This window comes from Schistocerca gregaria, chromosome X (assembly GCF_023897955.1).
Source record: "Schistocerca gregaria isolate iqSchGreg1 chromosome X, iqSchGreg1.2, whole genome shotgun sequence".
Classification (NCBI taxonomy): domain Eukaryota; kingdom Metazoa; phylum Arthropoda; class Insecta; order Orthoptera; family Acrididae; genus Schistocerca; species Schistocerca gregaria.
This window is the reverse complement of record NC_064931.1, coordinates 213,492,485-213,518,230: the sequence shown is the minus strand read 5'-3', so window position 1 is coordinate 213,518,230 and position 25,746 is coordinate 213,492,485. Positions and strand designations below refer to the sequence as shown.

The window sequence follows — 25,746 nt, the reverse complement described above, 5'->3', positions numbered from 1 at the left end:
CTCGACAGGAATTCAAAAGCTAGGCATGTGGGGCTTGGGGTGGGGGTGGGGGAGGGGAGGGGAGGGGGGAGTTCATGTCATTCGAAAAAAAATGTCATTAATGTAGGTCGGCTTTTGTAAGCAATACATTTCCACAAATTAAGTATGACAAGTAACAACACTCTTTCAGGATACTCTTGCTTACAAAGTAATATTGACCACTTCTTCATTTGTGTAGCCTATTGTACAATTAGTTTATTAATGCTGGTAGTATGTATGCAACCACTGAAATGCTTTGTCTCATCACGATGACCCAATTAAATCACTGCTATTCGTGAGGACTTCTTGACTGTTTCTAGCTTGCAGTGGAAATGCAATGTTCATATGTACCTAGTATAATGTCTCTTATTACATCCATGTCCAAGAAATGACAGTGAAACTTATGTACTTCAGGTATTGAATGCTTTTTACCAGGAGCATAAATGTGTCATACCTTTGGAAAGGACTCCTTTTCGACTTTTTGTAACAGATCGTAGAAATACGCCAGCATAACATCCAGCAAATAGATAACCTTGTTTTAGATCACATAATTTTTTAATATTCCTTACTTCCTTATTCACTACCCTGTCTGTCATTTCTTGCGATCTGAAAACGTTTTGGAGGCAGAAAATATAATCCCAGTGGCTTAGGAATTACCAGTTATTGAACTGTGCATAGAAACCAAAAAAACGAAACTGGTGTAATAACTGAAAAATATAGTGTACTAATGAAAAACGATGGATTGCTTGAATTGCGAGAAACGAAACAAAACTCAATGACAGTAAAATTCAGTATACAGTAAGGCTATATTTTTCCGATGTCCAATACTACCACTGCTCATATTTGCAGTGTCGAAGAGAGCGTATAACAGGACTGCTTTCTCGCTCTCCGCCTCACCCCTTCCGTAGTGCTCGCGTGCGAGAAGCTGTGCAATAACCATAACACTGCGCGACCTGGCGCAGTCACCTATCGTGTCCCCATCGTGTCGCGTCCCAATCTGCGTGGCCCCATTTGAATCTGTGAAGTTAGAAAACTGAGCGCTGTCCTGCGCCGCGCCAACGCACTACACGGGTCTCTGCTTGCTCCTAGCGTTATCTCTCACTATCCACGCGTTTCGCCATAACTCGATCCCCAGCGGGCTAACAGATGCCGAGTGCAACCTGACCATTGGCGTCATTCGATGTGATATGAAGGGGGGGGGGGGGGGGGAGGGATGTCTGTTTTTCACTCAAGCCGGTCGTCAGTTGGCGTCACGAGTCTGAGAGCATCCCGTTTCTGTCCTTTCTCTGAAGAAAAATCCATGGCAGCACCAGGAATCTACCCTGGATCCTCTGCTCAGCTGACAGATGCATTGCCCACTGAGCTACAGAGACTTCTTAAGTAATAGAACCCAGTACGTTGTCCTCGTTGGTGAGTGTTCGTCGGAGGTGTGGGTATCATCTGGAATGCCCCAGGGAAGTGTGGTAGGTCCGCTGTTGTTTTCTGTCTACATAAATGATCTTTTGGTTAGGGTGGATAGCAATGTGCGGCTGTTTGCTGATGATGCTGTGGTGTATGGGAAGGTGTCGTCGTTGAGTGACTGTAGGAGGATACAAGATGACTTGCACAGGATTTGTGATTGGTGTAAAGAATGGCAGCTAACTCTAAATATAGATAAATGTAAATTAATGCAGATGAATAGGAAAAAGAATCCTGTAATGTTTGAATACTCCGTTAGTAGTGTAGCGCTTAACACAGTCACATCGGTTAAATATTTGGGCGTAACATTGCAGAGCGATATGAAGTGCGACAAGCATGTAATGGCAGTTGTGGGGAAGGCGGATAGTCGTCTTTGGTTCATTGGTAGAATTTTGGGAAGATGTGGTTCATGTGTAAAGGAGACCGCTTATAAAACACTAATACGACCTATTCTTGAGTACTGCTCGAGCATTTTGGATCCCTATCAGGTCGGATTGAGGGAGGACATAGAAACAATTCAGAGGCGGGCTGCTAGATTTGTTACTGGTAGGTTTGATCATCACGCGAGTGTTATGTAAATGCTTCAGGAACTTGGGTGGGAGTCTCTGGAGGAAAGGAGGCGTTCTTTTCGTGAATCGCTACTGAGGAAATTTAGAGAACCAGCATTTGAGGCTGACTGCAGTACAATTTTACTGCCGCCAACTTACATTTCGCGGAAAGACCACAAAGATAAGAGAGATTAGGCATATAGGCAGTCATTTTTCCCTCGTTCTGTTTGGGAGTGGAACAGGGAGAGAAGATGCTAGTTGTGGTACGAGGTACCCTCCGCCACGCATCGTATAGTGGATTGCGGAGTATGTATGTAGATGTTGATGTAGACTATCCACTCTTCACCCTCAAGCTAGCATTTTCTTCCCTTCAGCGTTAGTTGCACGCTGACAGCAATATGGGTGGGTTTACTGATGGAGAATCGGCCGACAGACACCACGTGTATGGATACACTCAATGCAGCTGTAGGGTGGCTCAGTTACGCTGTTCTCGCAGCAAAGGCAACCACATCTCAGTACTTTTCCATCATTTGAAGGTTGTTGCATTACTCTGTGCGTGTGATTTCTGTTACACTGGATGTGTCTTCGCTAGTAGCAGTGGACATTTAAATTCCACTTGAAACTGCTGTGACTAAAGCCCAAAGAATTTAATATTATTAAGCGATCTGTCTGTCCTCAGGGATGATTCGCCACAGGCACACATGCGTTACGTAATGGAAATTTTTTTGACATCTGAAATGATCCACATTATGATGCAACGTAGTCACGAAACATAACGAGTCTACAAAACCGATGTTACCCAGAGACTCCCGAAGTAACGCAATCTGAAAATTATTTATTAATTCTGAGAAACCGTGATATTTAAATTAACTGCTCAGAGCAGAAGTGGCTCCAAATTGAAATATCAATCGAATCAGAGATCGAGAATATTTCTGTAATGACATCTGCATAAGGCGACAGTGCAAACCTCATGGTTATTCAGTACTACCATTTTCGTAAGTTCTAGTTCATTTAATTAAACCAATGAAAGGAACGAAGCAGAAGAAAAGAAATGACATTTTCCAAGGGTTTATTATTTTGTCTAGAAAGCAAAAGATTTCTCCATAGAACAATCAGATTAATGTTAAATGAATCAAGTTGTGCTCTCGGGACAAAGACTTGCTTCATAGCTTGCATATGAAAAAAAATTAAAAAATGCAAAATCTTTTGATGAAAAAATCACCTTGCTAAACCCGATCACAAATCAGAAATATCACGTAAACAAATCGGGATCTGCGCCGCAATAATCACAATTGCTACTTTAACTCTGATACTCATTCGGAAACATTGCCTAAGCAACCACATTTTTCTGTTTTAGTTCGTCTGGTCGTAAAATAAAGAAACACATTACCATGTGTTGCAGAATAGACGAACAGAGTCGAGATGTATATGCTTGTTATTACCACTTAGTCAATATAAGGCCATTCCTGTTTTCACGAATGGCTCCCTCCTTCTTAGAATGGGACCATCAGACATTGTTAACAACTAATTCTCACGAAACTTCATTATGTTGTAGAGAGTTCTGTCCCGAATCCCCCGGTTAGCGGCTATTCAACCGACGGCTCCTAGTTTCTGTTCCGAGAAAATCCATTATGAAGCTTCCTAAGTACTTGCTACACCTGTAATGTTCGTCATGTTTCAAGCAGGCGAACGTAGAGCAGTGGTTAAGGTTCCCCACTACCACGATCGCAGTATTGTTTCCAAACTTGCCTCAGTACGCCTTTATCAGTTTCATCGCACGGAACAGAATTAAACAGTATATGTCATTGAAAATCTCTCAGACGGTGTCATTTCCGCCGTAGCAATTTCATTAATGAATCAATCATTCCATGAAACATTCTTGAAACGTGTACTACGTTTGTTACAGAATAGATTCCAGAACCGTTTTAGTCGCTATCGCTTATCGCTTGTTGTATTTGAACTGAATTCCGAATGGTGTTTGTTGTAGAAGTAAGAAATTCGTATCGTACCAAGCCTTGCAGCCACATGCGTTTTTAGAAACTATGCCACAAAACACATTTCGTTTAAATTGAGGAAGATTGCTCTTTCTTCGATCACCTTCGACGCGCACAACGCGTACTTGATCAGAAGCTGGTGCACTAAATTTTTAAAAAAAATTGAAGAATGTATTTTCTACGGGATCTTCCCTCAAAGAGATTTCTCTAGTAATCTTTAGCAAGTCGGGAGCATTTTAAATTTTTTTCGTGGAAATTTTAACCTGCCTGTAGAAATAAACCTCACAATGTTGGCTAAACCGAACCGCCAACCTGGTAGCCGTGAACCTCAGCCACTGCGCTACGCTCACTCGGTCGAAATATGGCGGACGTTACGAGTAGGTACGCATAAAACTTCAACATCGATTTTCTCGAAAACTAGGTACCGTCGTATGAAAAGCCGCCAGCCCGATACTCAGGACAGGGCCCTTTACCATGCCAAATACTCATCAAAATCGGTGACTAAATTGATATAATGGTGTCCTTGTCAATGTATATTAATGCAGACACGCTCGTTAGCACACCGTATCACCCACTAGCACAACCCACCTTCACTTCAGAGCAGCGCCAACGGGACAGAGAAACTTGTTTTTCCTCCAAAGCGGCAAGCCACCTGTGGCGACCACACCTTCGCTAGACGTCTGGCCGAAGCCACTCTCGGTTCATAGACAGACAGATACGTTCGTGCAGCCGAAGCAACTGTGACTATGCGGAAGCACAGTCTAACGGTCGTGACGTTCCGTCTGCCGGCCGCTGTGGTCGACGGTACTAGGCGCCTCAGTCCGGAACCGCGCGACTGCTACGGTCGCAGGTTCGAATCCTGTCTCAGGCATGGATATGTGTGATGTCCTTTGGTTAGTTCGGTTTAAGTAGTTCTACGTCTAGGGGACTGATGACCTCAGATGTTAAGTCCCATAGTGCTCAGAGCCATTTGAACCGTTTTTTTTTTTTTTTTGCATTCCGCCTCGTTCTTGGTACCTCCTGCGATAGCAGTGCCACAAGAGACCAGCAATCGACACTTCTGAATACGATCTCGGATGAGTGCGATTACTATCGTTTATAATGATTTGTGACATCGTTTTTACAATAGGGAGTGTATGTAGTATCATAAAAATTGACAATAACTAAAAACCCATTAATTAAAACTTCCTGGCTGAATTTCCGTGGTCCATATATAAAACTACTTCTCCTTCCTGACGTTTCGTTGCCTACTTCTGAGGTGAGTCGGCGACTGGCTGCTAGGCGCTGGAGGTCCCACTTATATAGAGCGCTTAGATGGCGCCTCCACTCGTCAAGTGCTTTCGACTTTAAAACTATCTCTGGCTAATGCCATCTTTCTGGATTACAGGTAATCGAGTGACAATTCGTTGGTACAAAGTCGACAGCCATATCTTGTTTAGTTTTAATCCTTCTTCTTTTCTATTAAAATTATTTCCGTGCTTGTAGATCACTGTAGCTTCTCTTCACATGCGAGTATAATAATGTGAGGTCCTAGCAACCACGTTTGTCTCACTAAATTTTATTTCGTGATCACCGTCTTTGAAAACGCGTTCCGGTACAGCTGATTTGTCAATCTGTCCCAATCTAAAGTTGCTTTTGTGTTCCGTTAGGCGGGTATTAACACTCCTATTAGTTGTTCCAATATAAACCATGCCACAGCTACACGGAATTTTATACACACCTGGTGTAGCTAAGGGGTGTCGTGCGTCTTTCACCGATCTTAAATTTTCACTAATTTTATTGGTAGGTGGAAAGATTGTCTCCACTTGAAACTTGCCCAAAACGTTACCAATACGGTCCGTGATGTTATGAATAAATGGAAGAAAAACTTTTCCAGCCGACGGTTGTTGTTGTCGTGTATTTTCGCACACTTTTCTTCTAGGGTGGAGTGCTCGATGTATTTCCTTGTCATTGTACCCATTTCTCTGACGTGACAAGTGGTGGCGCCATCTAAGCGCTCTATATAAGCGGGACCACCAGCGCCTAGCAGCCAGTCGCCGACTCACCTCAGAAGCAGGCAACGAAACGTCAGGAAGGAGAAAAAGTTTTATATATGGACCACGGAAATTCAGCCCGGAAGTTTTAATTAATTAAGACGCCAGCCGTGAAAGCTTACATGTTATGAATAACTAAAAAATAACACTATATTCGTCTTCTTTAGTTTCCTAAGGACTCTGGTTGGTGCAAAACAGTCCATTGAGAACAGTTTATCTATTATTGTCTTGTAACGTTCGGTCATTTATTGAATAATGTTTTCTTTTAATGACAAAAAATTTTTAGTAAAGACCAGAAGTCCAGATCTTTTGCAGAAACTCGTCGTACACCTATCCAAGAAAGCCAACTCAGTTAATGTGGAACGTAGCAAACCTACATCAAATATACATTGAAGAACCAAAGAAACTGGTACAGCTGTCTAACATCGTGTAGGGCCCACGCGAGAACAAAGAAGTGCCGCAACACAACGTGGAATGGACTCGACTAATGTCTGAAGTAGTTCTGGAAGGTAATGACGCCACGAATCCTGCAGGGCTGTCCATAAATCCGTAAGAGTACGAGAGGGTGGAGATCTCTTCTGAACAGCACATTGCAAGGCATCCCAGATATGCTCAATACTGTTCATGTACGAGGAGTTTAGTGGCCAGTAGAAGTGTTTTAATCTCAGAAGAGTGATCCTGGAGCCACTCTCTAGCAATTCTGAACGTGTGGAGTGTCGCATTCTACTGCTGGAATTGCCTAAGTCCTTCGGAATGCAAAATGAACATGAATGGATGCAGGTGATCATACAAGATGCTTACGTACGTGTCAACTCTCAGAGTCGTATCTAGACGTATCAGTGGTCCCACATCACTCCATCTGCATACGCCCCATATAGTTACAGAGCCTCCATCAACTTGAACAGTCTCCTGCTGACATGCAGGGTCCGTGGATTCATAAGGTTTCCTCCATACCTGTACACGGCCATCAGATCGATACAATTTGAGAGAGACTTATCCGATCAGGCAACATGTTTCCAGTCATCAATAGTGCAATGTCGGTGTTGACGGGCCCAGGCGAGGCGTAAAGCTTTGTGTCGTGCATTCATCAAGGGTACACGAGTGTGTCTTGCGCTCCGAAAGCCCATACCGATTATGTTTCGTTGAATGGTTCCGAAGCTAACGGTTTTTGATGGCAAAGCATTGAGATCTGTAGCAATTTGCGGAAGGGTTGCACTTCTGTCAGTTGAACGATTCTCTTCATCTCCTCGTTGGTCCTTTTCTTGCAGGGTCTTTTTCCGGCCGCAGCGATATCGGAGATATGATGTTTTACCGGATTCCCGACATTCATGGTACACTCGTGAAATTGGCGTACGAGAAAATCCCCCACTTCATCGCTACCTCGAAGATACAGTGTCCCATCGCTCGTGCGCCGAATATAACACCACTTTCGAACTCAATTAAATCTTGATAGCCTGCCATGTAGCAGCAACAACCGATCTAACAACTGCATCAGACACTTGTTGTCTTATATAGGCGTTGCCAACCGCAGCGTCGTATTCTGCCTGTTTAGATACACTCCTGGAAATTGAAATAAGAACACCGTGAATTCATTGTCCCAGGAAGGGGAAACTTTATCGACACATTCCTGGGGTCAGATACATCACATGATCACACTGACAGAACCACAGGCACATAGACACAGGCAACAGAGCATGAACAATGTCGGCACTAGTACAGTGTATATCCACCTTTCGCAGCAATGCAGGCTGCTATTCTCCCATGGAGACGATCGTAGAGATGCTGGATGTAGTCCTGTGGAACGGCTTGCCATGCCATTTCCACCTGGCGCCTCAGTTGGACCAGCGTTCGTGCTGGCGTGCACACCGCGTGAGACGACGCTTCATCCAGTCCCAAACATGCTCAATGGGGACAGATCCGGAGATCTTGCTGGCCAAGATAGTTGACTTACACCTTCTAGAGCACGTTGGGTGGCACGGGATACATGCGGACGTGCATTGTCCTGTTGGAACAACAAGTTCCCTTGCCGGTGTAGGAATGGTAGAACGATGGGTTCGATGACGGTTTGGATGTACCGTGCACTATTCAGTGTCCCCTCGACGATCACCAGAGGTGTACGGCCAGTGTAGGAGATCGCTCCCCACACCATGATGCCGGGTGTTGGCTCTGTTTGCCTCGGTCGTATGCAGTCCTGATTGTGGCGCTCACCTGCACGGCGCCAAACACGCATACGACCATCATTGGCACCAAGGCAGAAGCGACTCTCATCGCTGAAGACGACACGTCTCCATTCGTCCCTCCATTCACGCCTGTCGCGACACCACTGGAGGTGGGCTGCACGATGTTGGGGCGTGAGCGGAAGACGGCCTAACGGTGTGCGGGACCGTAGCCCAGCTTCATGGAGACGGTTGCGAATGGTCCTCGCCGATACCCCAGGAGCAACAGTGTCCCTAATTTGCTGGGAAGTGGCGGTGCGGTCCCCTACGGCACTGCGTAGGATCCTAAGGTCTTGGCGTGCATCCGTGTGTCGCTGCGGTCCGGTCCCAGGTCGACGGGCACTTGCACCTCCCGCCGACCACTGGCGACAACATCGATGTACTGTGGAGACCTCACGCCCCACGTGTTGAGCAATTCGGCGGTACGTCCACCCAGCCTCCCGCATGCCCACTATACGCCCTCGCTCAAAGTCCGTCAACTGCACATGCGGTTCACTTCCACGCTGTCGCGGCATGCTACCAGTGTTAAAGACTGCGATGGAGCTCCGTATGCCACGGCAAACTGGCTGACACTGACGGCGGCGGTGCACAAATGCTGCGCAGCTAGCGCCATTCGACGGCCAACACCACGGTTCCTGGTGTGTCCGCTGTGCCGTGCGTGTGATCATTGCTTGTACAGCCCTCTCGCAGTGTCCGGAGCAAGTATGGTGGGTCTGACACACCGGTGTCAATGTGTTCTTTTTTTCATTTCCAGGAGTGTATCTCTGTACTTGAATACGCATACCTATAACAGTTTCTTTGGCGCTTTCAGTGTAATATCAAGATCATTTAACGTACCAAATAAGCCACCACACCTTCAGCTTAAGATGAAACCATGTAGACGTGACAATAAGTCGTCAAAAGTAACGAAACTGTTTACCAACAAAGAAGAAACCAATTCCTCAATTTTTGCTAAATATGAGCCACAAACGGCAAGAATCTTCTCAAAACAATCGCTTTTGAAGCAAAAGTAATTACATTTACAAAAATATTAGTGCATTAGGAAGTCGAGTAAGAACGGGCGATTATTAGATTCCATAAAAATTTTTTAGGTGTCAAGTCAAGCGTTTATGATAATAACAACAGAAAACACCAGAAATATAAGCTTCTCAGGAATGAAAAATATATTTATATTCTCTTGCTCTCAGTGGAGAAAGCTGAAAATATTCACATATTCGAAAGTATATTTTCTTCATGAATAGGTTGTAGCTTTTGGCACTGAACCAGTGTGATTAACCTGTTTTTATATGTGTTTCACAACAATTCGTGTTTCTGGGTTATTTACTAGCCCATCGAACGCAAAAATATAACAACTATTTCGTAAATTAAGTATAAAATAATTGAAAACAAACGTTATCCCTAATACTCACGTGCCGTCTGTTTCATCACCTCTTGGAGCGCTACCGTCGCTAGTGTATGTCGTGACTGTATATATTTGACTGTGGTGGAAGTCGATGACTGCGCACACAGATATAACAGCAAAGATTTCTAATGTGACAAAGATGTGTAGAAACAAAGTATATGGAAGATGACCGATCATAATTGACATCTCTCATGTGTTACGTGTTGCAAGTGTCATAAATGTTATTTATTAGCTATTACAGGCATTTTTCACTGATATGAGGGTAATTTCACAAACAAAAACGTAACTAGGGTAATCAACCGAATAAATCAAGCTTACTTATTACTCTGTAACGAGCCGTCGGAGACTACAGGTCTCTTATACCGAAACACTCAGGAAATATCCCTAAACAACTTGCGAAGTTTTGCCTGTGGAGTTCAGGTTCACCCCGTACAAGTAGCTTGTGGTATCACAGTCAATGATTCAAACCCCTAACAGTATATCCACGGATTTTTCAATGTTGCACCACATGAATAAAAATTTCGGCTGATTTTCTTTTCTTCATACATTTCTATGTTGGTTTTCTGACGTTGTTTAATGACATCCTTAATATTTTCTGTTTGATATTTACAATGCACTTAATGATCGCTGTATTTCTTTCTGTATTTTCAGGAATACGACTACGTGAACAACCCTGGAAGGAGGGGACAACTTGACTGCAGAGGATTCGTTGAAATATATAAGGAAATTACAGCCAGACCGGATATTTATGCCCTCATGTACAAGTAAGTAGTTGAGATAGATTTAAACTACGTGCATTTATTTTGTTCTTTATTGTGGCTTTTGGTTTCATGACAATATAAGTACCCATAATTTACATACACGTATTAACAATAGTCTTTTCTGAGTGTCTTTTCGTACAACTATATACACACATTAATAACAATATTACTATAATTACAGAGGACAAATAATTAAATTAATTTACAAAATAAGCAGTAATATTTGATAAACTTGTACTAAAATTAGTTGTGTATACGCACAACAGTGAGTATGCCTATTTTGTTTTGGTTGTTGTAGGCACGTGTACAGGCTGCGTTTTTCTCGTTTCGGTTGTTCTCCGTCATGACGTTGACACCTCGGTGACTCGTATTCGCTCGTGCTCTCGCGCTGTAGGTCTTCTCCAGCTCATTCCTGGTCCATAATGTCTTGACATCGATGTCTACAGCAGAGGAACACTCTTGTAACCTTGACAGTGCCTGGTTAAATGGACACTCCTCCTCTTAGACAACTTTGTACAGAAGCTCATAAACTCGGATGCCTATTCTCACGAACAGCAGTAGCGGGCTTAGGGGATTTTGTACCCGATACCTCTCAGTGATTTTAGTATTCCACCTACGATGGCATTATTTTCGAGACTTTCCAAAATAATGTGTTTCAGATCTTCGTTTCTGCATGAACAAAAAGGGGCGTCGATCTCTCCTAGTCGAGATAGATGTTTTGCAAACCACCCATGAATAAATTTCTTACGTGCTGTAGTTGTATAAAATTCTCTTGATACCGTTTACTTGGTATATCAATGAGCTCGTAGGGTGTATTTGTTTATAATATTTCCACTGAGGGCGGGGGCGCAGTGATTAACACAGTGATCTGGCATTCGGGAGAACAATGGTTCAGATCCCCGTCTGTCCATCCAGATTTAGAGTTTCCGCGATTTCGCTATATCGCTCCAAGGAAATGTCGGGTTGGTTCCTTTAAAAAGGGCACGGCTGGTTTACTCCTCCATCCTTTCGTAATAAGAGTCTGTGGTTCGTCTCTAATGACCGCGCTGTCGAAAGGTCGTTAAAGTCTAACCTTCCTTCTTTCTCTCTGTAAAATTTCCCTTTGTTAGCTGCTCCCCATTCTTCGCCCCACCTCAAGCGCGTCGTCGTTTTTAGTTGTTGCAGGAAAACTATGTACAGTACTTTCGAGTGGCACGGTTGTGTGCATATCAGAGAGCAAAACCAACTTTATAAATAAGCCACACAGTTAGTGACAGATCTAAAACTTGTCACTTTATTTTTGCCTTCCGTTACACGATAGTGTGTGTTTGCAAACCGTGAGCGAACTCATTGCACGTTATGTACCGTACCCAAAATTTTAGATACTGGAAGTCACAAACGTTCAAGAGGATACTACTTTTCACAACCTGAGACATGTTAATTATGAACTACGCTTACATCAACTGTCACCATCATAGATTTACAAAATAAACCGAATGTTTTTATTGATTAGTGATCGCAAATCGAAAGCTGCTGTAGCGTCTTTCAGTTTCTCACTCACTTTTTGTTGAGTACTGCCTACTCGCCAAATGTGAGGGTCTAGGAAGTCTGCCTTCTCGGATCGCTAGACAACGGTCAAACAAATCGTATTAATGAGTTTTATTACGAAATGAAGACTGACAATACTTTACTTTGAGAATAACATAGAAGTGTCGCAAGCAAAGCCGGCCGCGGTGGCCGAGCAGTTCTAGGCGCTTCAGTCCGGAACCACGCGACTGTTAACATGGATGTGTGTGATGTCCTTAGGTTAATTAGGTTTAACCCTTTAGTGACCGAATTATTTCCGGAAGTTGTAGACTTTTTATGAACACTTTATTGGGCTGAGAAACCGTTCATAAAATCATAGTTTAAATCTTGAAAGTGAGAGTTTAGCCTACGAGTATAAAAAAATTTCCCACGGAAATCTGGAGTAACTTCACTTGCTAATTTAAAAAAAAATGTATTTCCTTTATTTTTTAGTACAAAAACATGTTAAACATTACATTTATAGTTGTATTAGTTCATACTGTCCTTTGAGTTCCCTAAGGTGACGTACTATGGAACTTAGAGAAGCATGGCAAAGATACACGACAGTTGCTACACATTATTTTTGTTCTCTTTTCTTTGTTCTTGGTGCTACATTGGCGGCATCTTCTGTTTCTTGTACCTTTTGTAGGGAAATGAGTTCCAACTTTCTCCAGACAAACTTCATCTGGTACTCCAGACACACCTCTTTTTGGTGTTTGAAAATGAACAGGCCTCCCTCTTCTCTTACGACTTGACAAGCCAGAGATAAGCTGCCTTCCCAAGTGCAATCTAAATGTTAGCTGGTCTGCTTCTGTCTTCTGTAGCTTCCACATAACATAGGAATTGACAACTGCCAAATCCACAAGAAAGAAAAACAGTTTGTGCCACCACTTCCATGAAAGACGGCCTACAGCATACCGTTCACGCAGCTGATCAAATCTATCCACTCCTCCCATTATTTTATTATACTCTGCCACAGCCAATGGACAGAATACTTCACTTCTGCTTCCACGCAAGGTAATATTTATGTAATTTTCAGTCAAATCCAGCAAATATACACGAATACTATCTCCCTCGTAAATATAAGAGTAGGTATATACAACACAAGTCACTTCACATGCAATAGGAAAGCACACTATCCAAAAAACGCTGTAGCGGTCGAAACAGTGGCTCGTTTTCAAGCGGGAAATGTGCTTCTGCGTTGACTGACTCACAAGGTAGAAATACAACAGCTTTCGCCTAACCGTTGACAATCTACACATAGTTAGCACACTCTAACAGAGATGGTAGAACAAGTTAGAAGTGGGAACACGGATTACCACTGAACTTACAGCGAAAACAAATAAGTGGGAACTATAATTCCCACTGGTCACTAAAGGGTTGTAGTTCTAAGTTCTAGAGGATTGATGACCTCAGATGTTAAATCCCATAGTGCTCAGAGCCATTTGAACCATTTGAGCAAGCGAAGGACGACATGCAAATAAGATGTCTCTTCAGTATTTACAATTCCTAAGTCCCTGTTGTTGAAGTGCCTAATCTTGATGCAGCTGTAGAGCTAGCACTTGAGTTCTCTTTGTATAGACGCCGCTGCCGTCGCGTTGTCGGCTTAGAAAGGGGTCGGTCAGCGTGCAATTGGCTGACGTCTTCTCCACAGCCCTCTCCGCTGTGTCTACCCGCCTGGTTTGCCGGCACCTGACTTTACGCCCTAACACTTTTCTTCTAATCCACTGTGTGATATCGTAGCAATCGCCGTAATTATAAGAACATCAGGGAAGCCAAAGTAGAACACACTGATTAAGGATGCTATATCGGAAGTGGGGTCACATTGAATACCAGGATCGCAGAGGAAGTGTTATGTTGATAGAATCTCATTTTATTGCAACGCAACGAGTCGAAATCGTTCTATGCTCACATTCTAATGGTTATGCATTCTGTGATTGTTATCTTTCATGGGGCGGTTGCGTGCTTTGAAAAGAGTTCACGTACGTTCGTCGCACTGAAAATAAAATTCTCAGAGAATGGTAGAAACTTGTTACCTATTGAAACGTTAGAAGGCTTCAACGAAAGCAACTGAGTTAAAGTACCTTGAGAGCTTTCATATTGTAAGTGCGAATTAATCATTTTATAGAATAATACATTTATTTATATTCATAAATAAAATGCGTTACGATTCAGTAATTTCACAATTTCTGCACCAGATGCAGTGGAAAAGCTTTCTTTTTCTTTAATTATTGATTGAAAACTATTGAATCATAGCCTTACACTGCAAGCACGCACATTTACAAATCGGTGCAACTCCAAAGAGTTTTGTATAGGAGGTAGACAGAAAGATACTGCAACGAATTTACAAGTTTTATGCTTAGTAGCTGTTCTAGTATTAAAGGATCCATTACAGCAGTATCGTTTCGGCTTAATTGATTTATATTGCACTTATTTCTCACCTAAACGAGTTGTAGTTACTTCGAATAACTCTATCGACATGGAAACTAGCAGCTATACCTGTTAAGGCCAAATCCTGGTTAATACTGTACTGAAGTACACGCTATCTGATCCAAAATATATAAAGTGTTTCCAAAATAGCACTATAGAGCCTTATTTTGCCACCCTGTAACTAGACAAACGCTAGTGCCTGCTAGTCTGAACAATGGTTGAGTAATCCGCAGTTAGCTTTAGTTACTGAATTTGACTGGAATCACGAAGTGCCTACAGCCCCACTTGTTTCTCTGTTTCCTTTCTCCCGTTTCAACTAGTACAGATGTCTTGCACCTATATAGCTACCCAATCGAAGCGTTCTAAATATATAAAAGTTTTTAACATGTTGTAAGGAGTTAAAATACATATGCTATAGCTTAAAAATAGAAGGCTGTTTGTCGATAATCAGAACTTAGAGCGAGCATTGGCAACCTGTGGTGACGTGCTGGCCTGATTCACATACTGTAATGTCAAGACGAGAAAGAATAGACAGCCTTACTTGAGTAATGTGTTACGTAGAAAAGGGTTTCTTCATATTAAGTTGCACCCAACTCATAGTGAATCGCTTCACAACAAGAAAACTCGTTTATCTTTGTAGTTGGTAAAGAAATAATCCTCTGTCTATATCTCCTGGAATTCGCGGCATTCAGCATCTCCTTATCTCTTCGTAATGCCAAACATTTTGCGAATAAACTCAGTAAAGAAGCACGGAGACACTTGTACGAAGTTAACAAACAGCTAACACAGAAGTTTACATGTGAACAGACAATAGGTGATGATTTTGTTCACCAACTTTTGGTCGCTGCTGCCGATGTTCAAATTGGCACATTTCGCGAGTAGTCGGTTACTTCCGTGCCATTGTCGCCTACTACAAACGTTTGCTACGAAAGTGTAACACAAACGTAGTAGACAGTAAGCAGTAAATAACGTATGTGTGGTGTTAGGTCTGATCTACAGGCGAAAATACTTATCCCTACACCCCGTTAAGACAGGTGTTTACCCCATTCTCCACACGCACATGAACACATGGGTCATAACTTCGTGTTCAGACAGGAGATGTGTTTCTCTTCATTGTTCAGATCTAACGGTGGTGTTGTCATTGCGCTTGCGCAGAGTAAGCAAAACTTTCTCTGGTCTGCGCCATGAGTTACAAACCCGAGACGAGCCGCGTGTCGGCGGAACTATTTGAAAATGCGTCTAAGGCGCCTCGTTCCTCTCCCACGAATTCCTTCAGCTGGACGGACTGAAACCATTCCGTAGGCCATGCCGCCGTTTTCCCACCCGTGAAGTAGCATGATTAATGTACAACAGGGACCGGAAAGTAATATTTCTTGATTACTCGTAAATGATTAAAGCTTCGCAAGGATACTAACGCAACTGTTACTACCAAGACCATTTGCAAATGTTTATCCAAGTTCATTTGACGTTCGTAAATGCCATAGGTGATTTTCTGAGCCCAAATCCGGTATTTTTTATCTTTCCGATTCGTATCGATCAAGATACCAACACCTTTAGACAAAGACATGTTAAAGACGGAAGAGGAAGCAAATCCATCTCAGACCATCGAGGAACTGTCAGATACTCTTAACCAACCTCGGTCGACCAGCCAAGAACATTTGCAGCAGAGTCGTAAAGACAAGGAAATCGAACCAAACGACTACGTGCTATTTATTGCTTCAGCTGCACTATGAACAAGTGATTTTTGATCGTTTGATTACTGGAAAGGAAAAATCTGTACTTTATAATAATCCAAAACGAAAAATGCAGTGTCTGCAGTATGTCTCTCCGAATGAACCGCCACAAAGTATAAATAAGCCACGTTTGCAACTAAAAAAAGGCGCTGTTGTTTGTTTCGAGGAGCATTCGCGGTTCGTCCATTTTGAAGTGGTGCGACCCTGAAAAACTGTAAATACAGGCCTTTACTGTGAACAATTGGATCGAGTAAATTAATTTTTAATTGAAAATTACCCAGTAATTGTCAATAGAAAAGGCGTTATTTTGCAGCACAATAATGCAAAACCGCACTCTCCAAGACGAACTCTGCAAAAAAATTAATGAATAGAGATGGGAGATATTGCGCCATCGGATTTGCATTTCATTCGACCGCAACATCATTTTCTGAGTGGATGAAAATTTGGATATGCGCAATATGTCCTAAAGACCATTTCCAGATACCCTGAAAAGCCAAAGAAACTGGTATAGACATGCGTATTCAAATACAGAGATATCTAAACAGGCAGAATACGGCGCTGCGGTCGGTTACACCTATGTAAGACAAAAAGTGTCTAGTGCAATTGTTATATCGGTTACTGCAGCTTCAATGGCAGGTAATCAAGATTTAACTGAGTTTGAACGTGGTGTTATAGTCGGCGCACGAGCGATGGGATACAATATCTAATGGCTCTGGGCACTATGGGACTTAACATCTGAGGTCATCAGTCCCCTAAAACTTAGAACTACTTAAACCTAACTAACCTAAGGACATCACACACATCCATGCCCGAGGCAGGATTCGAACCTGCGACCGTAACGGCCGCGCGGTTCCAGACTGAAGCGCCTAGAACCAGCCGGTCACCGCGGCCGGCTTGTCGTTAAGTCCCATAAGATTTCACACACATTTGATTTTTTTTATACCTGTTCGGGCGGCACTGTGGTGTTGGAATGCCGTTCTTTCTACTACGTATGTCTGGAAAGCGCTGTTCCACGCGGTGGTGTGGAGAAACCTGGCCCGTTGTAAGACAGCGTGCAGTTGACGCAGAATGCCGCTCTTGCAGTGTCTGCCGCTGGAGCTGACGGGGAATTTCCGTGACGCTTTCGTGGTCACTAAACGAACCTGTAACGAAACGAACTGCTCTTCTTTGGATCATCTCTATCTCTTCGTCAGTCCTCTCTGGTACGGATCCTAGACTGACAAGAGTATTCAAGTATCGGTCGAACGAAAGTTTTGTAAGGTAGCTGATTCATGAGTGGACTACCTTTCCTGCAATACGCAAAGGTAGGTAGCAGTATTACAGTGCCTGCCACTGGATATTCGTAGCCAGCAACGCGTTCCTCCGGCTGACGTGGTCCGCTAGAGCCGTTGATATAATAAAGCGCACATTTTTTCTCGACACAACTCGCAGCAGACTTACGCCGAGTGACTGCTTCGGCATGCGGGCTTGCCGCGGCCTCTCCCTACTAACAACCAAGCACAACACACAGCATACGTGCAGCGTGTCTTACTCCGCTTGATAGGGGCGTAATACAGTGAGTAGCCCTGGAGCACTCCGCACGCATTTCTGCCCGCATAACTTGCAGTCTGATGAAGCTGTGGCTCCAGCGTAACTGAAGGCGACGCCGCAGCAGTGGGTAGCCAGGGAACTGTTTTAGGGAAAATAGCTATTTCAACAAATGTGCTTCTAGGTACCAGCTAAGTGCAATTGCAGTTGCTATATCTCCGAGATAGCGATGAAGTGCGGATTTTCCCCTACGACCATTTCACGAGTGTACCATAAATATGAGGAATCCGGCGAACCATCAGATATCCGACATCACTGCGACCGGAAAAAGATCCTGCAAGAACGGGACCAACGACGACTAGAAACAATCGCTCAGCGTGACAGAAGTGCAACCCTACAATAAATTGCTGCAGATTTCAATGCTGGGCCACCAACGACTGTCAGCGTGCGAACCGTTCAACGAAACTCATCGATATGGGCTTTCAGAATCTAAGGCCCACTCGAATACCCTTCATGACTCCACGAAACAAAGCTTTTTGCCTCGATTGGGCCCGTCAACAACGACATTGGACTATTGATGACTGGAAACATGTTGTTTGGTTAGACGAGTGTCATTTCAAATTTTATCGATCTGATGGACGTGTACAGGTACGGTGACAGCCTTATGAATCCACGGACCCTGCATGTCAGCAGAGGACTGTTCAAGCTATGGAGGCTGTGTAAGAGACTGGAGCGTGGGCAGTTGAAGTGATACGGTACCCGTAATACGTTTAGATACGATTCTGACAGGTGACATGTACTTAAACATCCTGTCCGATCACCTGAGTCCATTCATGTCTATTGTTCACTCTGACGGACTTGGGCAATTCCAGTAGTAGAATGCGACACCCCACACGTCCAGAATTGCTACAGAGTGGCTCCGGGAACACTCTAACACACTTCTGATTTAAACCTTCCTCTGGCCACGAAATTCCCCAGACATGAACATTATTGAGCATATCTGGGATACCTTGCAGCATGCTGTTACGAAGAGATCTCCACCTCCTCGTACTCATACGGATTTATGAACTGCCCTGTAGCATTCGTGGTAGACACTAGTCAAGTCCATGACACGTCGTGCTGCGGCACTTCTGCGTGTTCGCGGGAGCCCTATACGACAGTATGCAGGTGCACCAGTTTCTTTGGCTCTTCAGGGTATTTCGATTACCTTTTCATGATTGATGTTCACAGCCATGTCCTTTAATAAAAAGGACAACATATTCGCCGTTGCCTGTGGAAATTATGTATTTCACAATTGTAGTTTAGGCATTTTGGGCCATTTTCAACCGGTGCTGCAAAATGTTTTGCTTCAGCACATGTCAGATTTGAAAATCCTTCGACGATGACACGCATACATGTTGGAGAATTATAACAGTGTTACATGTGCTGAAGGAAAATCTTTCGCAGAACCACTTGAAAAATGGCCCAGACGCCGAAAGGCGAATATGATGTCCTTTAAAAATATCCAAATAGTTTACACAAGAAACAATTGATTCCTACAGATCTGGTGTTGAAAATTTGCACACTAGATGGCAAAATGTTGTTGATAAGGAGATTGATTACATCACTGATTAAAAATGAAAACTTGTTTGAATTTAATGTAAAAAAGACAGTAATTTCTGTTTCCCCCTAATGGAACACGGCAATATGCCATCAAGGGGAGGCTCTGTCCCGTAGGCAGTGGCAGCTCGCGTGTGATGGAGGGTCCAATGCCATTTCAAAATATTCCATGCGTACGTCAATCACTATGAGCTGAAGTGTAACATACACAGTGTGAGTCATGTATTTGCTAAACGTTTCAAGATATCAAAACGAGGTTTTCGGCAAATGAAATGAGGAAGAGAGTCACGTACTTTGCTGTAGGGGTAGTTGTCTAAACTTTTGGACCAACCAAGCTATTGAAGCATGTTACTTGGTTGTTTGATTGATTTTGAGGAGGGGGCCAAACAGTGAGGTCATCGGTCCTATCGGATTAGGGAAGGAAGTGGAAGGAAGTCGTGCCATTTTTTCAAAGGAACCATCCAGGCATTTGCCTGAGGGAATTTAGGGAAGTCACGGAAAACCTAAATCAGGATGGCCGGACGCGAGTTTGAACCGTCGTCCTCCCGAATGCGAGTCCAGCGAGCTAACCACTTTTGAAGCAGGTACGGTTTTTACAATGGACTGAAGTGCTTTTCTTAACAGTACTCGAAAGCACTTGAAGAAACGGGTATCCGAGGATTGTGATCGAGGTTTTAATCTGCCCCCTCTCTTGCAGAAATTTACTTCCGTGTTCATGAAAGTTTAAAATAATTATCTATGCCCTGAAATAGACCCCCATATAGAAGAAACAGTTTTAAATGATATCGCGATAGTGACAGGAAGAGCAACCTTATGCAATAGCGCAACAACAGGGGGAAAAATGATTTAATAGTAATGCCTACCTGAACATTAGATGTGAATTGTGAACTACGAGTTGTTTACGAGCTTTTTGCGTGGCCATCCCCCACAGCAAGCACATAAATATTTGTTTGGTAAATAAAGAACGCCCTCTCTTGGTCCACTGTATTTTATCTGTATTTTATTTCTCCCTGACGAGTTTCGCCTTTTTTCGCTTTAAGGCGTCATCAGTGGGCTAGTTCCTCCTGTTTTTAGTTGGCATCTGCGTTTCCTCTCATCTCCTCACATGCTGGAGGTCACACTACAGCTCTGTTTACGAAACATAATCATGTTTTTATGATCCGACCTTTTTTTCTTCCCACATTTCGTCTGATTTGCCCTTGTTGTTGTATCACTAGTTATAGATATTTGATCGAAAACTTTGGTTTCAAGACTTAACGACTTTGGAATCACATAGTGAACAACAAAAAGGGGAAACAAGATGAAAATGACAACGAAAAAGTTCGGAACATAAAAACATGCTTTTGTTTCGTAAATAGAACTAAACTACCCAACTGATGATGCCTTAAAGGGAATAAAGGCGAAACGCGTCTGGGAGAAATAAAATACAGTGCAGCAAGAGAAGGTGTTTTCTATTTACAAAACAAATATGAGCTTTCAATTTCATTATATCGAAACTTAACAAATAGCAGCTAAATGGATTCTATAAGCTACGAAAATGTGCCTTAATATCGACTCCCTATTTGTGCTTAACAACCTGAAAATGTCTGCTATTGGACCAATATCAATAAGTGTAAGTCATTCTTCTCCGCCACCTGAAGATCTCGGAGAAACTGCATCATTGTCAAACATTGTACTACCTGAAAATCGCTTACGAAAGGTAAATTCAAAGGGAAAATACTAACGCAATGCCTCCAGTACATATCAGGCTCTATGGATTAAATGAGCTTGATGAGCAATTTCACTCAAAATTCTAATGTGGATGCCACGCGACGTGGCAAGTTTGTATATGAGGGAAAAGTTGACCTGTGGGGCGGAGGGTTAAATTTATCATCTTCGCCGTTTTTAAAGGGCCTGCAAACTTACTTTGTGGTCAAACAGAAAGCAGTGGAGAACATAGTGACTATAATTTTCAGTCTGCCAATCCAGCATCCCGCAGCTAGAAAGAAAATTTTCATCGTAAGCTCGAACGTGTTAATGAATGCTTGTAAGCAAATTTTATTGACAGGTACCATAATTTAATAAGGAATCGTATGTACAATTCAGCCCTCGTGGCTATGCTCACACGCTGAAATACACTGATTTTAAATATTTTCTGTACGATATCTCAAAACTATATTACAAAAACAGTATTCCACATCGACTAAACATATCATATAAAGTAAGATGTGCTGCGTCGAAGTCACACGAGATTTAGGATGCCCATTATTGAAATGGATTCCGCATCTCATGTATTAAGTCGAACACGCAAGGGCTTGTCGAAAAGCATTTCTCTGGAATTTTTGTGTGAAAACTCAAAGCTTTTTAAATAAAAGAATCTTTATTAACATTCTACATCTTTATTCTTCATATCTACATATTTACGGCATGTCTCTATGTAGTCACCCAGGTGACGAATACATTTCTCCCAGTGAGATACCAATTGTGATTTTCACAAGGCAGGGAACAAAATTTTAACAGGAGTTCGGAATTCATTCTGCTTGTCGTCAGCAGATGAAACAAAATTATATTTGGCGTCACCAATTGAGTCATATTGAGCCACAAATAGAATACAATGGAACGTATTGGCCTGTTCTAACAATTACAAGTGGATACTTCTCATATGAAGTTTGTGATAGCCGAGAGGTTTCCCTAATATAAAACCATCAGCCACTAATTTAACAACTAAAATTACCAAATGCGAGGCACTTCATATACAGTCCACTCTCCGCTCAGCTCGGTGGATCTCTTACTGACATTTTGGCTTCTCTCCATTTAAAATGTACTCTCGGTTTGCACACCCATTCATCAGACAAATTTCTCTTTTACTGACAAATCAGTATCAGTAGCTATATTATTATCATCGATGCAAACTGAATGGCAGTTTCGGTTAACTAAGGCATATCCTAGAAAATAACATCAGCATTTTGTTTTCTTTTTCGTAAGATATGATACCACACGCTTCTCCCTTCATGTTATCAGAGGCTGGGATCGAATTTGCATTGCGTACAAAAATAGGATTCATCTCATTACGTGTTTTTGAGCCCTCTTCACTTTTTTTATTTGGAACTTGACACTATTTACAGATGTATTGTTAGTGCAAATGAAAGTATTCCTAAGAAAAATTGTTTGACATTCGTATTGATCAAAAGAAGAAAAAGCTCTTATCTCCTCATAACGGTTACTGTGTAACCGCAGGTAATGCTGGCCTTCGACCTCTAGTTACAGAAATGCAAATGGCATTCATTGACCTGTTCGTTCAGTCAACTCGGTGGATGCCAGGTCAGTGTCTTTGAAACACCAAGTAGGAGACGCTCCAGAAGCAGTTCGGCTGCGAAAACACTATTCTTCCTGCCTCTAGTTCGAGACTTGGCAACATCCCAGAACATAGGATAATGATGGAAGCTGGAGAAATGAATTAAAGTTTGTGCTGCGGCCGGGACTCGAACGATTACTAGGCGGAAATGACGGCCATTATACCACCTCAGCACTATGGTCAACATTGCTGCATGTACTATTCATATGTTTAGCTACGACGGTGTAATGTTCAACATTCGTGCCTAATAAGTCGGTAGCTCAGCGTGTTCTGTCAGAGAGCTGGTTGGCCTCTGTAATAAAAAAAACTGAGAGAAAGGATCAACAACGAACTTCAGTGGATGTCATGTGACGTCCGCAATGATCAAACACAACGATCAACAACGAACGAAAATAGTAATAATAATAATAATAATACAAGGCGACCCGGGTTCGAGTCCCGGCCGCAATACAAATTTTAATTCATTTCTTCACCTTCTATCTTCATCTACGATAAAGATAAGACTTAAATGTCTCGGGGAAAATTAAATTATAAAATATCGCAGAATATGTTTGGCAATACTGGACCTGTCGATTTACTTCCTGGTGAAGTTCAAAATTATCCTACTCTATTGAAATGATTTTTGTTGTAATTTCGATTACAGTTTCTGAATAATGCTCACTTTGGAAAATAACATAGAGTTAGACACTTAATGTTTCAGAGTCCGGGAAGTTCGTTCCAAGTAGAAACTGCAACTAACCTCATCATTAACGTTGAAAATTTTCCGTTTTAGCCATCACGTGAGTGAAGAGGGAGCGATCTTTGGTACAGCTGCCTGTTAGCTCAATGGTGAAATGTTCGTCTTTGAAAGGGAAGACTGCTTTAGCTGTAGTTTGACAAGGTTTTTTGCTTTATTTGTGAAAGAGCTGCTTTCAGGCAGATCGACAATAAATTAGTAAAGAAATCTTAAGCAAAATTCTCCTCCATACATTATCCCGCTACTTTTATTCTGTAGATCTAAAGGTTGGAACCTTGCAGAATTGCATTCTTGTTAATGGATACTTTCTCTGCCTCTGCTAATATAGGTTTTTAGTTACTTGTGAATAAACAATTGCATTTGATATCTACATCGATACACCGCAGTCCACCATACGGCGTGTGGCGGAAGGTACCCCATACCTTTACTACTTATTTCCTTAGTTCCACTTGCGTTTAGAACGAAGGAAAAACCATTGCCTATATTCGTCCGTATGAGCCCTAATTTCTCGTATCTTATCTTCGCGATCCTTACGGGCAATATATGTTGGAGCCAGAAGAATCTTTCTGCAGTCAGCTTCAAATGCCGGTTCTCTAAATTTTCTCAGTAGAGTACCCGGAAAAGGACGTCGCCTTCCCTCCAGGGATAACCGTTTCAATAACGAAGCATCTCCGTAACACTTGCTTGTCTTTCGAACCTACCAGTAACAAATCTAGCAGCCCGCCTCTGAAGTACTTCGATTTCTTCCTTTAATTTAACCTGGTACGGATCCTAGGCACTCGAGTAGCACTCAAGATAGGTCGCACTAGCGTCTTATATGAGATCTACTTTACAGATGAATCACGCTTTCCTAGAATTCTCCCAATAAAACGAAGTCGACCATTCGCCTTTTCTACCACACTCCTCGCATGCTGGCTCCATTTCATATCACTTTACAACGTTTCGCTCAGATATTAAAACGACGTGACTGTGTCAAGCAGGACACTGCTAATGCTGTATGCGAACATTACGGGTTTGTTTTTCTATTCATCCGCATTAACTTAACATTTTTCTACATTTAGCGATAGCTGACATGCCACACCAAGTAGAAATTTTGTCTAAGTAACCTTGTACCCTGCAACAATCGCTCAACTTCGAAACCTTATATGGAAGTGTGATGGGACCACTATACGGTGTATGTCTACGTGCAGTCCAGAACCATACTGAAGTAGCGATACATAACTGCCAGGGAAGGGGTAGATACATAATAAATCTAGTTAACATATTGTTTAGTGCCACAATTAACTCAGTTGTAGGAACATACCGTCGTCTGCCCAGCGAACAGACTCCCTTATGGACAACGTAGTAATAAGCATCCCTGGCGTATAGGAACAACGGAAAGAGTTGAAAACAAGTAAGTCACCATGTCCGAATAGAATCCCAATTTCGTTTTTCACAGGGTACCATAAGGCATTGGCCTCTTACTTGCTTGCATTTATTGCGAGTCTCTCGCACAGCCTACCGAATTTTTCCATTTTACGTCAAAGAATATCGACAAATAGTGTAAGATGTGTGAAGTTATAAAGATATATTCAGTTATTAATTTTTCTGCCGTACGTATACAATATTACAAAATCTTGTTTTTCATCGTCCACATTGCTTGATGTGCCACAACAATATTGTGGGTGATACTTATTACAGAAACAACCGAAGCACATATTTTCGCAGTACCACGCGCATTTTATGAAAGCAACCGTCTTGCAGGAGTACGGTTTCTTCATGAGCGATACCGGGAAACACAATTCTTTTGCATTCAAAAAGATTTCTCTTTCATCCACTAATTTCGATGCGAACCTTGCATATTTAATGATGCTTTCAAAATTAGGTGCGCTGAATTGATGTAGGATTAGCTAATGTAATTTTATCGGATCTTCCCTATAAGCGAACGTATGAAAGGTTCGTCAAAGCGAGGCAAAATTTGGGAAATGGAAAGCATATTGACATGAAATATATGTCGAGTATATCGTAAAAAAGAGAATGGCTTCTGAAAAATTAAATTTTTTCTGAGGTCTGGTGATAACGAGAACTCCACAGCTGTTCTTCCCTTTTTATCGGAAAGCTTCAACTTCGCGGCCGGCCATGCATGGGTTGATCTATTCAAGAAAAAACATTATATTCCACAAAGAAAAATTACAAAGTTCGTCAGCTCTAAAGAATTTTCGGCGATAGACGAAGTTTTAGCAGCTGCCGAACAATTCCGCATACAAACTAGAATACTTACGGAGAATTTCGTCACTGATCAAACTGGCTGCCACTATCAGGCAACGTATAACAGATCACTTTCGGAAAAAGAAACGAAAATCGTTCTCGTCCGAAAAAAAAGATTTAAACAAGACTACTCGTTCTTATACGGCCCAGTATACCATAACGGCC

At 42.4% G+C, this 25,746-nt stretch overlaps 1 protein-coding gene across 1 annotated transcript in view; it reads left to right on the top strand.

The window, feature by feature from the left end:
* LOC126298384 (inactive phospholipase C-like protein 1) overlaps window positions 1–25,746 on the top strand; it is a 1,421,164-nt gene that overhangs the window by 1,073,034 nt on the left and 322,384 nt on the right. Inside the window, exon 5 of the mRNA XM_049989691.1 lies at window positions 10,321–10,433. Coding sequence (XP_049845648.1) covers window positions 10,321–10,433 — 113 coding nt within the window. The remainder of the gene's footprint in view (window positions 1–10,320; window positions 10,434–25,746) is intronic.